Genomic DNA, 18,423 nt, shown 5'->3' with positions numbered 1-18,423 from the left:
TACCACCAGAACTGAGTGCCAGATGTTAGCTGTCAGAATCAGCCGACACCCGACGGCGATCACCGATGCACAGCCTCCTGTGCGTGGGAGATTGCCATGACGTATATATACTGCAGCGGTCGGGAAGTACTTCCTGAGAATGATATATACTGCAAATGTTGGGAAGGGGTTAATGTTTAAACTGCTTTCAACAAAAGTGAGTACACCCCTAACTGAAAGTGGTCAAATTGTGCCCTCCCCGATGTCATGTGACTACTTAGTGTTACAAGTCTCAGTAGTGAATGGGGAACAGGTGTGTTCAATTTTGTATTGTTACTCTCACACTCTCTCATACTGGTCACTGGAAGCTCAACGTGGCACATCATGGCAAAGAACTCTCTGATGATCTGGAAAAAAGAACTGTTGCTCCACATAATGATGGCCTAGACTATAAGAAGATTGCCAACACCCTGACACTGAGCTGCAGCATGTTAGTCAAGACCATACAACAGTTTAACAAGACAGGTTCCACTCAGAACTGGCCTTGGCATGGTTGAACAAAGAAGCTGAGTGTAAGTACTCAGTGTCCTATCCAGAGGTTGTCTTTTAAAAATACCAGCATTGGTGCAGAGGTTAAAGGGGTGGAGGGTCAGCTTGTCAGTGCTCAGAACATACACCGCACACTGCACCAATTTGGTCTGCATGGCTGTCATCCCAGAAGGAAGCCATGTCCTGTAGTCTGATGAGAACCAGGATAAACTTATTTGGTTCAGATGGTGTCAAGCGTGTGTGGCGTCAACCAGGTGAGGAGTACAAAGACAAGTGTGTCTTGCCTGCAGTCAAGCATGGTGGTAGGAGTATCATGGTTTGGGGCTGCATGAGTGCTGCCGGCTGTGGGGAGCTACAGTTCATTGAGGAAACCATGAATGCCAACAGGTACTGAGAGATACTGAAGCAGAGAATAATCCCCTCCCTTTGGACACTGTGCCATAGGGCCATATTCCAACATGATAACGACACCAAACACACTTCCAAGACGACCACTGCCTTGCTAAAGAAACTGAGGGTAAGGGTGCTGGACTGGCCAAGCATGTCTCCAGATCTAAACTCTATTGAGCATTTTTGAGGCATTCTCAAAGGGAAGGTTGAGGTTCATAAGGTCTCTAACATCATCCAGCTCTGTGATGTCATCATAGAGAAGTGGAAGAGGATTCCGGAGGCAACCTGTGAAGCTCTGGTGAACTCCATACCCAAGAGAGTTAAGGCAGTGCTTGAAAATAATGGTGGCCCCACAAAATGGAGACACTTTGGGCACAATTTGGCCATTTTCACTTAGGGGTGTACTCACTTTCCTTGCCATCGCTTTAGACATTAATGGCTGTGTGTTGAGTTATTTAGAGGCCACATCAAATTTACACTGATATACACTGATTACTGTACATTGTATCAAAGTGTCCTATCTTCAGTTTTGTTCCATGGGAAAATATGTGATAAAATATTTACAAAAATGTGAAGGTGTACTCATTTTTGTGATATACTTTACAATGTGACAGGCTCCCTTTAACATTACCTGATCTTACATATACTGTACACACAATGACAGATACATATACCTCACCTATATCTATCTGTAGCCAACAGTAAAGTGAACTTCACTAATGGAAACAATGTAACACAAAGCAGAGCATTAGTGTCAGATACAATGAAACCATCTCCCATCCACACCTGATTTTCTGTGAAGGATTTTCAGTTTCCCTATTTTTTCGTGTATGGTATATTGGCTCTTCTCTGAGAAGAGTACATTTTTCCCACAGCCCAGGGGCCTTATATAATAATATGTGTTATCGGAAGGTTGTTGCTTTATTGCAGAAAGGATTTTTGGAACACCAACAAAGTGAGAAGAGTCACATTTCTCTAGAAATCCACTAAGAAGTTTGAGGCCAGACATTAAGCTCTTGGCAATGTGGAACTAGACTTTTTTTTCTGCAAAATGCAATAATCCAGTTGACTGGAATGCTTTTAACCCTTCGTCAGAGACAACAAGGCACTCACAATGTAGCACTAAAATAAAGAAATGGTTACATGTAGGCACGTGTTATACAATGCAGCACACTCCATCTAAATAAACATGTCTGGAAAGTGCTAATTAACCAATAGCAAGGTGGTTAACCTCTGGCTATGAGACTGGCACATAAAGCACACAGCTAACTTCACCAATGGAATTGTAATGCATAATTACTAGTTTCTTCTGCGCAGCCTGGGGATGCAAACATGTACTGAGAAGATCACTGTATGAGAAGGATCGAGAGGAGGGAAAACTGGACGACACGTTCATAGTGAGACAAGAAAAACAGTCAAACAATTGTATTATCCTGTTACACCTGATCACAATATTATGTAGAGCGAAGAATATACCCCGGTGATTCTGCAGTCTACTGTACTGCTTAACAGTAATCAATTTTCTTGGACAAATGCTATCCATGGTCTTCACGGACCACACTTGTAGCTATGATATTTTATGGGGTTGTGCACATCTGATGTTTTCCTCAGATCAAATGGTTGCAGAAACAAATCGGAGACATGTCCAATTTTGATGTGTGTGTCGGATGAAAATCGACAATGCAAGTCTATGGGCCCATGAAAAAAATTGAACCACGCTCGAATGACATCCTCTTTTTCACAATTTTCACTAACTGACAGAATGGAGGAGCTGTAAGATCTTTTTTTGTTCTCCTCACATGTGAGAAAAATTTATGCCATTCAGATCAAAATCCGATCAGAATAATGGAACCGTTTTCTTGGTTATGCTGGAAATGGTTTTGTGACCCGACGCTAACAGAGACTGCACTAAGAGGGAAATATTTAGAATTACCAAACCTTAACCCTCTGATGTTAAATCTGAACCCATTAGATGTTAAAGGAGTACAGTGTAGACTGGAGATGGTTGAGATGCATAAATACAAGAATGTTGAGACCAAATTCAGACAGCCATGTAACATGGTCCAAATACAGACCGTGATGGACTGGATCTCGGCTGGCTGTTGGTCTCATGAACCAAATATGTCTATGAGGCTGCTGACATCGGGTCATGAGACCTACCGCTGGTCTATATGTCATAGTCCATTCTATAGCTGTGTTTCAAGGATGTCTAAATATGGCTTAATGCAGTGGCATTGAAAAGTTTGGACACCCCTGGTCAAAATTACTGTTATTGTGAACAGTTAAGCAAGTCTAAGATGAACTGATCTCTAAAAGGCCTAAAGTTAAAGATGACACATTTCCTTTGCATTTTATTTTAAAAAAAATGTATAAATTTCTAACTTTTACATTTTAAAAATTACAAAAAGGAAAATGCTAAAGTTCCAGCACCCTGCATGGTTAGTACCTAGCAGAACCCCCTTTTGAAAGTATCACAGCTTGTAAATGCTTTTTGTAGCCAGACAATAGTCTTTCAATTCTTGTTTGAGGGATTTTCATCCATTCTTCCTTGGAAAATTCTTCCAGTTCTGTACACACTGTTATTTTAAAGTCTAGCTACAGATTTTCAATGATGTTCAGATCAGTGGACTGTGAGGACCATTGTAAAACCTTCAGCTTGCGCCTTTTGATGTAGTCTATTGTGCATTTTGACGTGTGTCAAAGAAGATGTAATATGTAGATGTTTTAGCAAACCAGATTGTATCTGTAGACAATAACAGAGCTTCTCTCTTTTTTCCTTCCAAAACAAAGTACCTATTACCAAGAAACAGCTGGTGTAACTTAATTAAATGTGGAAGAATATTTACATAAAGCCCTGGAGGAAGTATTATTCAACATTCAGCAGGACATATATAAATACCAATGATAATTATGAGTATGGACATATTAGTGCATGGTTGACACATGCAAGGCTCAATTGTTAGAATGGCTTTCCATACAATATATTCATGTTGTAATGGTGCAGTGTAAGTGGAAGTCTGACAACCCTTTAAAGGGCATCCATGGATTGTCTTTGCACTAGCTATTCCGTCTTGCAGGTGCCAAGGGGACCCTGGCCTTATTACTAAAAGGGAACATGTCACCCCCAAAATCGAAGGTGAGCTAAACCCACCGGCATCAGGGGCTTATCTACAGCATTCTGGAATGCTGTAGATAAGCCCCCGATGTATCCTGAAAGATGAGAAAAAGAGGTTAGATTATACTCACCCAGGGGCGTTCCCGCTGCGCTCCGGTCCAATGGGTGTTGCGGTCCGATCCAGCGCCTCCCATCTTCTTATGATGACGTCCTCTTCTTGTCTTCATGCTGCGGCTCTGGCGCAGGTGTACTTTGTCTGCCCTGTTGAGGGCAGAGCAAAGTACTGCAGTGCGCAGGTGCCGGGCATCTCTGACCTTTCCTGGTGCCTGCGCACTGCAGTACTTTGCTCCGCCCTCAACAGGGCAGACAAAGCGCTGGAGCCGCAGCGTGAAGACAAGAAGAGGACGTCATCGTAAGAAGATGGGAGGCCCCAAACCGGACCGTGACGCCCATCGTATCGGACCGCCCGCCCGCCCAGGTGAGTATAATCTAACCTCTTTTTCTCATCTTTCAGGTTACATCGTGGGCTTATCTACAGCATTCCAGAATGCTGTAGATAAGCCCCTGATGCCGGTGGGCTTAGCTCACCTTCGATTTTGGGGGTGACAGGTTCCCTTTAAATTCCTTGACAGAGATCTGGACTGACACAAAGGCCACTAGATTGAGTCCATGAAGTGGCTGCTAAACAGTGGAGCCAGCTGGCAGAGCATGGTCAGAAAGTCGGGTAATTACCAATAGGTCAGGATAGGAAAAAGTCATCAAGAAGAATAGTCATGACACGAGCAAAAGTCAATAATGGGAAACTAGATGAGCAGTAGCAGAGTAACAAGAGTGAACCATCAATAAGGGTTTAAATGGTGTAAGACCCTGCATCCAGGCTCAGAACAGGAAGTTAAAAAAGCACTGCAATCAAAGATTTTATCTTCGTAATATATTGCAGTCATTATACTATATGCTACTGTGTACTTACAATTACTCATTTCCATTAGGTCTGTGACGCAATGTGATTATAAACTGACTAGCTGATTCCTTCTAAGCTGGGTCAGGAGTTCTCTAAGACAGCAAATGTAACATCAACTAATCTTCACGGTGACATCGAAGTAATATAAGAATCCACTCTATCCATAAATAGAGAGATGGTGAGGGAACATTTAGCTAATTTAAATGAATTTAAATCTCCTTATCCAACTGAATTACATCCTAGGGTATTGAAAGAGTTAGCAGAGGAAATTGCAGACCCCTAGCCACAATCTTTGAAAAATCCTGGAAAACAGAAGTCCCAGAGGGTTGGAGAAGGGCAAATGTTGTCCCTAGCTTCAAAAAAAAAGGAGACAGATCCAGGAAATTACAGACCAGTGAGCCTTACTTCTTTACCAGAAAATATATTTGAACAAATTATTACATAGCATGTATGTAATTGGATAAGAATGCCATAATTACCTAGAGCCAGCATGGGTTTGTAACAAACAAGTAATGCCAGAGTAATCTAATTTCCTTTTATGATGGAATCACTGACTGGGTGGATCAGAGAAATGCGGTAGGTATAGTATATCTCAACTTCAGCAAAGCATTTGATAAAGTATGTCATACTGTCCTTCTTGAAAAAATGATCAAGTAAGGGATTGACAAGGCTACGGTTGGTGGATTCATAACTGGCTCAGTGACCGTACTCAAAGAGTGGTAATAAATGGTTGCACATTCAATTGGAAAAGTGTTTCAAGTGGGGTACCACAAGGCTCTGTCCTGGCCCTAGTGTTGGTCAACATTTTTTATAAATTATGTCGATAAGGGAACTGAAGGTAAACTAATCAAATTTGCAGATGATGCAAAGCTAGGAGGGATAGCTAACACTAGAGAAGAAAGAAGGATTCAGAAGGATCTAGATAAGGTTGAGCAAAGGGCAGCAACTAATATAATGGTATTTAACAGGAGAAATGCTAGATTCAACACCTGGGCAAGAAAACAGAAAATTACATTTATTGAATGGGAGGAATAGAACTAAGCAACAGCATGTGTGAAAAAGACTTGGGTATACTAATAAATCACAAACTGCACATGAGTCAATAGTGTGATGCAGCAGCAAAAAAGGCAAACACAGTTCTAGGATGTATCAAGAGAGGCATAGAGTCTAGATCACATGAAGTAATTCTACATTCCTGCTTGGTCAGGCCTCATCTAGAATACTGTGTCCACTTCTGGGCACCATATTTTAAAAAAGACATTGAAAAACTAGAGCAAGTTCAGAGAAGAGCTACCAGGATGGTGAGTGGACTGCACAGTATGTCCTACAAGGAACGGTTAAAGGGTCTGGGAATGTTTAGCTGGCAAAAAAGAATGCTAAGGGGAGACTTGATAGCTGTCTACCTATCTGAAGGGATGTCACAGCATAGAGGGATCATCCTTATTCTCATTTGCCCATGGAAACTCAAGTAGCAATGCAATGAAACTGAAAGGGAAAAGATACAGATTAAATATTAGAAAAAACTTTTTGACAGTGAGGGTGCACAATGAGTGGAAAGGCTGCCACAAGAGATGGTTACTTCTTCAATAGAAGTCTTCAAACAGAGTCTGGACAGACATCTGTCTGAGATGATTTAGTGAATCCTGCATTGAGCAGGGGGTTGGACACGATGACCCTTGAGGTCCCTTTCAACTCTAACATTCTATGATTCTATGAGTTGACCAGGGAAATGATTTCTGCAGGCACAAGACACTTTCTGTTTCTACATAGAGCAGAAAAAAAACAAAAGAATTTACTTGGTAGAACAGCAAAATGAGCAACTGTAAGTACACAGTGCTATACAATATGATGACTTCAATATATTAAGAGGATAAATACTGTACTTTGACAGGAGTGCAACAATGTCAGGAATTAACCCACAAACTAGTTTGTTGACAATGCCACAAGCTCCAAAATACTAACTGAACTACTAACTGAAATGCCCCGCATTTTTCAGCAATGAAAGTCCGATGCCACACAACAAAAGCAGAGGCATGGATGTTACACAAGCCATCCAAATCAGTTTTCTTGTACCTCAATTGATGACAACTGCTGTCAAAACAGTATCTATTGTCATCAGGCTTTTTTTTACCAGTTTCTACTCTGCAACATTTATGAGTTGAACATGCAGTGTTTTTTGATATGGCTCCTTCAAGGGTCCAATACTAAAAGTGACGAACTGGATGAATGTGAAAGATGCCCTAGAAAACTATGGGATCAGTTCTTGCATCAGTTTCTGACCTGTAAACATAGATGTGTCACAACAATCAATTAGCTTCATAGGAGCTGCTGCGAATAAATGGGTAAGTCCTAAAGTTCAACAATTAAGGCAAATAGAGGTAAAGAGGAGTTCCCAGCACTGACAACACCATAATTAATATCCTGGAAATGGAGGGTGCTAGTCACTCACCACTGTTTCACACTTCAAGGAAGATTAAATTCCATATAACCTAATCAGTATTTGGCAATTGTCACATCTGATATCCTCCACATTTATCACATAAAGGTACCTTCACATTAAGCGACGCTGCAGCGATAGCGACAACGATGCCGATCGCTGCAGCGTCGCTGTGTGGTCGCTGGAGAGCTGTCACACAGACAGCTCTCCAGCGACCAACGATGCCGAAGTCCCCGGGTAACCAGGGTAAACATCGGGTTACTAAGCGCAGGGCCGCGCTTAGTAACCCGATGTTTACCCTGGTTACCAGCGTAAAATGTAAAAAAACCAAACAGTACATACTCACCTTCGCGTCCCCCGGCGTCCGCTTCCTGCACTGACTGAGTGCCGGCCCTAACAGCAGAGCGGTGACGTCACCGCTGTGCTGTACTTTCACTTTCACTTTCTGACGCTCAGTCAGTGTGGGAAGTGGACGCCGGGGGACGCGAAGGTGAGTATGTACTGTTTGTTTTTTTTACATTTTACACTGGTAACCAGGGTAAACATCGGGTTACTAAGCGCGGCCCTGCGCTTAGTAACCCGATGTTTACCCTGGTTACCAGTGTAAAACATCGCTGGTATCGTTGCTTTTGGTGTCAAACACGACGATACACGCCGGTCTGACGACCAAATAAAGTTCTGAACTTTGTTCAACGACCAGCGATATCACAGCAGGATCCTGATTGCTGCTGCGTGTCAAACTAAACGATATCGCTAGCCAGGACGCTGCAACGTCACGGATCGCTAGCGATATCGTTTAGTGTGAAGGTACCTTAAGTGTAACAACATCAGATGGTTCAAAGCAGCCAGTGTTGCCTTTGTCCTGCAGCTTTACATAATGCCACCTGCTTATTCAAACGTATTATAAACAATTGATTCAGACAACAATCTTATACTGATGCTGATCACTTCAACAAAGCCCTGGGTTTCGCCATCACTACAGGCTTCCTCCAGGGTATGATCAGCATTCAGACATTTTTCAGTTTAAGTACCTACAAGTATACAGTTCTTTTGTTATTTTGCAATTACCAATCACATATTGACCTTTTATGGTCCAAATGATCAACTGTGCATATCAATATCAAATAATGTAAAACTGCACAATGTGGACACATGCTAAAAGCATGCTTTTCATGAAAAATTATATAATATTTAAATGCACACTTAGCATACTAAAATAGGCAGACTCCTACTGTAAAACATGGCTAAGATCACATAAAGAATAAACCCAGATACAATAAGCAACAATAGTGTTATTCAAAAAAGCAATGATTAGTAGCAACCAATGTATAAATGATAAAAAAAAGGCAGAATAATAAAAGAAAGATAGAAATGGTGATGAGTGACTTGCATCATCTGGTGTGTGACAGACATGCTGAAGAAGAAAATAAGCCAGATGGCCAGATAGTGGTAACGAAGCCTAAATGCATTATTTCACATTCACGATAAAGCAGCAGCCGCACAATTACACGTAAGTACTTCATTAGTTTACTCTATTTCTGAGCCACTGCTCCCTTTTAACTGCAGCATGCTCTTTCCATAGTATTTTTGGTAACCAGCTCATGTTCCTGCAGAATAGCCAGTTATAGTCACTTGTCACTCTCCTTTAAATGAAGTCTGGGAATAAAAAAACAAATGGAAACCACTCTAATTAATCTACATATGTATGAAACAAAGGGTTGTCCATGGTTTATGTACATAAATAAGAATAAACTGTGGCACAATGAAATATCTGCAACTTCCTAATATATTTTGTGTATACATTTCTCAAGATCTCGGTTTGCTGTCAGTAAATGGAAACAGCCTTGCTTACACTAACAGCCTGGATATAGTACAGATAACACTATTCACATCTAAGCAATGAAAACTATTTCTCTGGACTTTAACCCCATAGTGACAGAGCCAATTTGGTACCCAATGACCGGGCAATTTTTACAATTCTGACCACTGTCACTTTATGAGGTTATAACTCTGGAACGCTTCAACGTATCCCACTGATTCTTGTAACTTGTAAAATAGTTAATAAATAACATTTCCCACATGTCTACTGTACATCAGCACAATTTTGGAAACATAATTTTTTTTTGTTAGTACGTTATAAGGGTTAAAAGTTGACCAGCAATTTCTCATTTTTCCAACAAAATTTACAAAACCATTTTTTTAGGGACCATCTCACATTTGAAAAGAGTTTGGTGGTTCAATATAACAGAAAATACTCAAAAGTGATACAATTCTAAAAACTGCACCCCTCAAGGTGCGCAAAACCACAAGTTTATTAACCCTTCAGGTGCTTCACGAGAACTAAAGCAACGTGGAAGGAAAAAAATTAACATTTTACTTTTTTCACAAAAAATTTACTTTGGAACCAATTTTTTTTTATTTTCACAAGGGTATCAGAGAAAATGGACCACAAAATCTGTTGTGCAATTTCTCCTGAGTACGCTAATACCCCATATGTGAGGGAAAGCCACTGTTTGGGTGCATGGCAGGGGTAAGAAGGGAGGGAGCACCATTTGACATTTTGAATGCAAAATTGGTTGGAATCAATGGTGGCGCCATGTTGCGTTTGGAGACCCCCTGATGTACCTAAACATTGGAACCTCCCAATTCTAACTCCAACCCTAACCCCAACATGTCCCTAACCATAACCCCAATACACCCCTAACCCTAATCCCAACCCTATCCATAACCCTAACCACAAACCTAACCATAATCCCAACCATAACCACAACCCTAACACTAGCCCAACCCTAACTTTAGCCCAACCCTAACCCTAGCCCCACCCTAACCATAACTTTAGCCCAACTCTAACCCTAATGGAAAAATGTAAACAAATATTGTTTTTATTTTATTATTTTTTCCCTAACTAAGGGGGTGATAAAGGGGGGTTTCACTTACTATTTTTTTTATTTTGATCACTGTGATAGGGTTAATCACAATGATCAAAATGAACCAATAGGAAAACTTTCCTATTGTTGCAGGGTGCTTTGTGCGGGTCTATGATCTTGTCGCTGACATCCTTATAAAACTCTTTGGTCTTGCCCATGTTGTAGAGGTTAGAGTATGACTTACTAATTGATTATGTGGACAGGAGTCTTTTATAAAGGTGACTATGTAAGACAGCGGTCTTTAATGCAGGAAATGAGATAATTAGGATCGTCTAACTAGTCTGTAGAAGACAGAACTCTTAATAGTTGGTAGGGGATAAAATACTTATTTCTCACTGCAAAATGCAAATAAATGTATATAATTTATACAATGTGATTGTCTGGATTTATTTTTGATATTCTATCTCTCAATGTTAAAATTGACCTACCCTTAAAATTATAGACTGTTCTTGTTTTTGTCAGTGGGCAAACTTACAAAATAAGCAAGGGATCAAATACTTATTTCCCCCCTGTATATGGTTCTCCATCTGCACTACCAGTTTAATATATTAGGGCTATTTCTCATGGCTTATCAGAAAATGGCCATCACTGGCATATCAACTCAACCATTTGGAATGGAGAAACCAGGGGCCAAAAAATACTGTAATAATTGTTGAAGGGTAAATAAAAATATATTTTTAATTATTAGGATGGTGAAGGAAGTTCAGAAAAAAAAAGATTATTCTGGGATAAACCTATCAAGCTAGCTATTGGCCAATCACTCTTCCTATATGCATTGCTTTTCAATGGGAAGAGGGAGACAACTGCTACACTCCTCTGGCAGTGGCTTGTACCTTAACCATGAAACCCAAGATGCCCATTTCTCCTTACTGCCAATGTCTATCAAGGGGGGGAAGAGCCTGGTGACCCCAAAGCATATTAAACATTATATAATACAGGTAGGTAGCTGCTTGCTGAATCATAGCATAAACTCATTGATCTACTACTACTCTATGTATTAGAGGTCCATACTGCCTTAAAACGTGGGAACGAAAATTGGATACTGAAAACTATGTATGATGCATGAGCTATGACAAGCAGCATACACATGTGTGAATGGAAAATAATGTCCTCTTAGTTGTTCAAAAGGAAAATTGTAAAAATAATCAAAAGAAAACATTCGGAGTAATTCTGCAATAAATCATCCAACTTATGAAATGCATTTCTGTAGACATCCCCAGTCAGTAACAGATTGACCCACATGGCATGTAAATCAATGTGACTCAAGTAAAAAGGCCACCTCTGACTTCTCTCAAGACTCTACAGTCATAAGAAGCCTGTATTCTTGCAAGAGAGAATCACCTGGCAGCATTTTCCTCCAAGAAAATCCAAATCCATATGAAAACCTGTAACAAGCTCAGATGTCCTCCTGAGGAACTACAATATATGGACATCAGTCCCCTGAATTCACTTATGTCATACATAAAGAAACTAACATCCAGGAGCAACATGGGATATTTGCCTCTCGCTAGACAATTTTAATTAAAATCTCAAAAATATCAAGCACATTTTACAAAACGAGAGAGCCAACAATTCTAGGGCTGCCACTCAAGAGGCGTGAAGAAAAATGTATCCCAGCAGGACCTGCATTCCTGGCTTCCGCCATCTCTAGTAGTCTCTGTTATACCTGTCTCAACACGACTGCGGATCTTATCTTACTACAGTCACTTACATCTCAATGACTCTTGGCTTCACACACATTTGTTATATGTACAATATCCCATACTATCTCCAAGGAAGCTCAGATGACAAGTATGTGCAGGTTCATGACCTCCAAAGGTTTTCTTTACATTTTCAAGTCTTTTTGGGAAAAAAATGAAACAGGAAGTCTCCAGGTTATCCCGAAATGATATCATCACCTACTACAATATCAAGGTTCAGTCAACCAACAATGTACTGCAAAAATACTTTAGCTGTTTAGGTAAAATCTACTTGCATTAAAGGGTTTTCAGGATTAGAGGTATCCTATAATTCGCTGATCACTAGGGGTCTGACCATAGTTCGCCCAATCATCCCATCAAGGCTGTGCAGAGTAGTTGGACCCCTAGCAATCAGTAAGTAATTCCCTATCCTAGGATAAGATATAACTTGAAACCCCTTTAAAGCAAGGCATTTATTATTATAGTATATATTTATTGTAGGCTAATAACCAAACAGTCCTTTCTTCAGCACAAATGAATAACAAAACAATCATTTTTCTGAGTAAGGCAAAGTAAATCAAAACAGTCTCACTAACTTGGTATTCCAGGCACTTCTTAGGGTCTAAGCATAGACTGTCCACCATTAATGGTCTTTCTCCAGCTCCAACACAACATACTCTGCTAAGATAACCAGCTGCCTGTTATTATGCCTGTAAGACACAGACTGGAGTATGGGAGCGACCTTTCCCACCCAGGCTCTTTTGGTTGCTCCTAAATCCCAGACCCAAAATCCAGTGAAATAAAAACCCTGTCAGTAACCAAGTGCTACTGGCACAGGCTTTACATTACCAAGGTCAGCCACCTCAGTGACACATACCTGTCATTCAGGACTTTACCTCCTGATTTCCTACAACACAAACATGCACATGAATATATGAAAGGCCCTTTGTGTCTATTTGGGAAAAATGTGGTCGCTTTTGTATATATATAAAAGTTGCCAAGTATGATCGATAGATAGATAGATAGATAGATAGATAGATAGATAGATAGATAGATAGATAGATAGATAGGTAGATAGATAGATAGATTTCTGTAGGTTAATCATCCCAACTCCAGTATTTAGGAAACAACTTAAACCTAGAAATGCATTAAGAAGTGAATGGATAATCTTGTCCACACTGTTTGTCACTGCTTGTTCCGTAATGCTTTTTGATGAAAAGAATACAATCTTCATAGAATCTTTTTTTTTTTTTTTCAAAAAGAAAAAAGTCACCATGAATCTACATAGATTTACAGTACATAAGGAAAATGCTTGAAAAGAATTATATTTATGCGAATAATGTGTACATATCTTCTATCTTGACATAGACGCTAATTTCAGTATCACGGGCACACGGTAATCACAAAGGTCATGGTCGCTTAAGGTATTACATTAACAAGACTGAATTGATAAAGGAGCTGCCAAGAAAGCAATGACCTCACTCTGGGAACAGTTGGCACTGCGGGTGTAGAAGGCTACATAGAGGCTTCTGAAAATCCAAAAGTCACTGCCAACTGTATGATTGATAATACATGATCTGTAGTGATGGCTGTTTTATCTAATACAAGTCCATTGACTTAGCACATGAAAGTTATATGCATCAGTCGCTTATTGAGACGTTTGTGGATACATCATATCATATTATAAATCAACCCTTATATGTTGCCATGTAGGAAAATGGTTTGCCAATGCTCCGAATGTGATCCACCTATTTTTGCCTTCTCAATCAATACACATTATTGTGCTGTCACAGCTCATCCCCGGGATATCCTTTTTTTAATATTGGCCTAGTTAAAAAAAACTAAAGCCAATCTAAACATTCACCAGAGGGAAGCATTAAAAGAATATGTAAAAATAACTATAGCAAAGCCTAACAACAAACCATCATTTCACCTTGGCTGGAAAATGCATGGAGCACAAGCAGGTGCAGGAAGGAAGCTGGACGGGTGGACAGAATGATGGACTATAGGCTCTTTGGCTCACGATCCAGCAGGGTGTCCTGTGAATGAACCCGTTTCAGATGAATACCCATCACAGAATAAGTCATATTATTATCATGAAGTAAGGTGTCAGCACTACGTCAGTCCAGATGGCGCAGGGTTCCATATATTTGTGCCGCTCTCCATCTATAACCAGCGGCATGGTGCCTCCATGTCACTTTTTGTACTGATGACGTGTAATGGAAACTTATTTTGCCATTTGCTGACCATTTTCTCATTCCTTGGTGCTCACATGTTCCTTATGGTTCTTTTCACTGATGACCAAAATGTCTAGAATGGACTTAATAAGAGCAGTCCAGACCGAGCGCCGAGTGTCCAACTGAATGTGATACTGTTACTAAAAAGCAGAAAATCCTGCTATCTGGTAACTATCTGCTCCGGCATATTTAGCTAATTTCCGTTTTCTGGGTTTACACTTGACTGACAGCAAACAATATACTGTCCTTATTACGGATGAAGACTGTAACAATATCCTAAGCCAGGGCAAAAGGAGAAGCTTACTGCTCAGACAGTGCTCCTCACCCAGACACAAAGTGCTGGAGGCTTCCGAACAAATGTATCCTTTATATGCTCCTAACCTTTACAGGTATAACAGTGCCACCTGCGATAACCACATGTTATTATGTGTGCCACCTGCTATGATAACCCATTGTAGGACATGTATAAATGATGTCAGGGACCAGAGAGGCTGGCAGGGAACACGTCTTGGAGGTCGGTGTACTGATAGACCCATGCATACAATGTTCAGCATATTACTCACTAGTTAAGAGACAGTAGTAAGATAACCAGCTCTATATACATTACGCTTATTCACTAGCTACCAGATGCCTTAAGGACGACTTCAGGTTTGGCTGCAGCTAATCAGAGTCCCTCTATCTTCGCAGGTCGCATTGATAGAGATTAGGGAAACTAGGGGGATGTTTATTGGCGTGTACACGGCTCTGTGCACTCGCCCATACAGTAGCGCATAACCTCTGCCTGCTGAGCGCACATGTGATTTTACCAACGATCGGTGGTGATCTCAGGACTTAGACCACTACTGACCCACCGCACATTTAAAGGCTAAAATATATTAAACAGTTAAAAAAGTCACAAATTGTGGCAAATGTAATTTTTACACTAAAAATGGGACCTTTTCACCCCTCTTACCACTTTTAGGGGGACAGGGCTTAACAGCAGGGAGAATGGCCAACTGTTGTCCAACAGATTTTGCTTAACTTAGAGCAGAAAGTGATATAAATTATGCCGCATATCTATGCCTGGTCAAAGCTGGCAAGGGTTTTTAATTCAAGAGGGTGAATAACAAGAGATGGGTCAAATTTTGAAGACTTGGGCCTAGTGATGAGCGAACGTGCTCGGATAAGATCATGCTCGGGTGATAACGGAGTGTCTTCTGTGTGCTCGAAAAATATGTTCGAATCCCCGTGGCGGCTGCATGTCACATTGCTGTTCGACAGCCGCAACACATGCATGGATTTCCGGTATGTATGTTATGGCGAACAGCCGCGGGAATTCTAACATACTATTCGAGAACTCCGACAGCACTCACAGTACCCAAACACGACCTAATCCGAGCACATTCGCTCATCACAATCAGGCACCACTTTGTACACTTTATGGTGTTGGTCTCGGCATTATTGTTGGGTAAAACTACTTGACATCTATAAAGGTTTAGCAACAGAAACTCTTTTAAGAGAAAATGTAATTTATCAAAATGATCTTCTGACATGTTCTCGGTGAATGAAGCCCTTAGGGTCCATATCTTACTAGAATGGGTGTGAAGCTGGGGTTCTAGCTACAGTCTCTAAACCTCTTTCTCTACACCACTGGTGTAAACGACACTTTCTTTCCAATGTGTAGGAGAATTGTGCTGGACAAGTTTAGACACTTTAGATTTGGAAATCGGGGTAAGTCTGAGCCCCAGGGATTACATGGAATGGTAAAAAAATCAGATTTGGGGGATTTTTGAGGAGCGGAAATTCTAGAAATCCCTCTCAAACTTAAAAACTCTATACACTATTTAAACCCTTGTAGGGAGTTTCTGCTCCAAAAACTTAGCAAAAAAGCCTCAGTGTGCACATAGCATAAGGAGCATTACCCCTGTAACCCTTCTAACCCTGACCTTCCACGTTTGGAGGGAATTGTGCATTATCCTAATGGTAAGGAATGGGTGCAGGTCTATAGTGGTCTCCATACCAGGCATTTTCTCCTTTCTCCTAGCTTCTGCTATTACCTGGCAGCAGTCTTGTGTTTCCTTGCAGACAGTGGTAGTATCATGAGGAATTTAAAGAGACCAGAATGTTGACAGCTATAACTAAAGACATTTAGAGGACTGAGAACACAAGAAGCTCATAGGAATCTATCCGGGGGAGTTAGTTGTTCCTTAATGACTACAACCCCCAGAACCTGCAGGTGTCCTATCTGTCAACACATCTGCACGCCTCATTCCACACACACATCTGCCAGGAGGGCTGACTCAGACACACCTTCAGCCTCATCTCCCCCTTCTGTCCAGTTATACTAGGTGAGATCTGTGTTGTGGGGTCAGTCCAGGGATAATGGGGCCCTGGACATTACAGGGTGGCACCTGTCCCTGGCTGATGGAGAAGGTGCTGTGTGCTGCACAGACCACTATAGAAGGGAACCTGGAGGAGTCAGACATGTCTAAGGCTGGCCTGACCGGACAGGATCCTATGTCTGTTATGAATCATGTAACACCATGATTGGAGCAATATGTTACTATCTGCGGACATTGTCCCCCTGCCAAATATTGCACAACGTCCTATGGTGGCGTCGTTACATTGTCTGGGATGGGAACAGGGATATTATACTGACACCGGCATAGACACTGCTGCCCCGGGCCAGAGAGGGGAAACTGGGCCTGACTGTGTCGGGGTACCAATGTCATCATCAAGTATACCAGTGTCATTAGTAAGTACACCAGTGTCATTATCAAGTATACCAGTGTCATTAGTAAGTACACCAGTGTAATTATCAAGTATACCAGTGTCATTAGTAAGTACACCAGTGTCATTATCAAGTATACCAGTGTCATTAGTAAGTACACCAATGTCATTATCAAGTATACCAGTGTCATTAATAACTACACCAGTGTCATTAATAAGTACACCAATGTCATTATCAAGTATATCAATGTTATTAATAAGTACACCACTGTCATTAGTAAGTACACCAATGTTATTATCAAGTATATCAATATTACTAATAAGTACACCAATGCTATTAATAAGTGCACCAATGTCATTAGTAAGTGTATGTATACTAATAATAAGCACACCAATGTCATTAGTAAGTATATTAATGACATTAATAAGTACACCAATGTCATTAGTAAGTATATGATGCCATTAATACGTACACCAGGGTCATGAGTAAGTATATTAATGTCATTAACAAGTACACCAATGTCATTAGTATGTATATGATGTCATTAATAAGTACACCAGGGTCATGAGTAAGTATATTAATGTCATTAACAAGTACACCAATGTCATGAGTAAGTATATTAATGTCATTAATAAGTACACCGGTGTCAATAGTAAGTACACCAATGTTATTATCAAGTATATCAATGTCATTAGTAGGTATATCATTAGCAATTCATCTATCTAGATATGATGTATCTGTCCGGGCATACAGCCTTCAGGAGAAGCTCCAGCCTCCAGAACAATTTCAGACCTCAAAATCAAGGTCATGCAACCTTATATTCCACCACAACATGCAGCAGAAAGCACTAGCTGGGCATTGTAGTGCTCCTCAGGTGGTGGCAGCAGCTTACCTCCCGTCGTAGTCCCCGGCAGCATGCACGTACAGGGAGCAGGCAATGATGAACTTTACAGCTAGTTCCATGGCTACGTGAAGGCTAAGTAGATCCAGTCAGTGCCCGAGCTGTGCCAGGTGTGGGGGGCACACAGGTGGAGGGGCACACAGGTGGAGGGGTCCTGGCTTCCCCGTAGCAGCCCGCAGTGTGTGTCTGTGCGGTTCCCTGTGGGGAGCAGCAGTCTGACACTTCACAGCTCCGCTCCCTCCCTGGGCTGAGTGTAAGGAGGAGCCGCCTCAGCAGCGCACACTACACACCCTCAGTGCCAGCGCACGTCACCCTCACCTGCCCCTCAGTCTCCATCTCCCTCAGCGCCCCACACACCGGCGGGAGCTGGCACGGTCCTTACACACTGACGGCCTGCGTGTGTGCGGTCTCCTGTATACAGTGTGTGCTGTCTCCTGTATACAGTGTGCTGTCTCATGTATACTGTGTGTGCTGTCTCCTGTATACAGTGTGCTGTCTCATGTATACAGTGTGTGCTGTCTCCTGTACACAGTGTGTG

General features: G+C 41.2%; 1 protein-coding gene across 5 annotated transcripts in view; it reads right to left on the bottom strand.

Annotated features, from left to right (window-relative positions):
- NPNT (nephronectin) overlaps positions 1-18,135 on the bottom strand; it is a 94,362-nt gene extending 76,227 nt beyond the window's left edge. For 2 of the 5 annotated variants that reach the window (XM_077278356.1, XM_077278338.1), the window contains exon 1: positions 17,877-18,134. In XM_077278356.1, coding sequence (XP_077134471.1) covers positions 17,877-17,947 — 71 coding nt within the window. In that variant the 5' untranslated portion in view covers positions 17,948-18,134. Of the gene's footprint in view, positions 1-17,876 lie in introns of all 5 variants that reach the window. The other 3 variants (XM_077278347.1, XM_077278363.1, XM_077278331.1) reach the window with 2 other exon arrangements.
- Between the last annotated feature and the right edge of the window lie 288 nt (positions 18,136-18,423).

Source organism: Ranitomeya variabilis, chromosome 1 (assembly GCF_051348905.1).
Source record: "Ranitomeya variabilis isolate aRanVar5 chromosome 1, aRanVar5.hap1, whole genome shotgun sequence".
Lineage (NCBI taxonomy): Eukaryota > Metazoa > Chordata > Amphibia > Anura > Dendrobatidae > Ranitomeya > Ranitomeya variabilis.
This window is presented reverse-complemented; position numbering and strand designations above follow the sequence as displayed.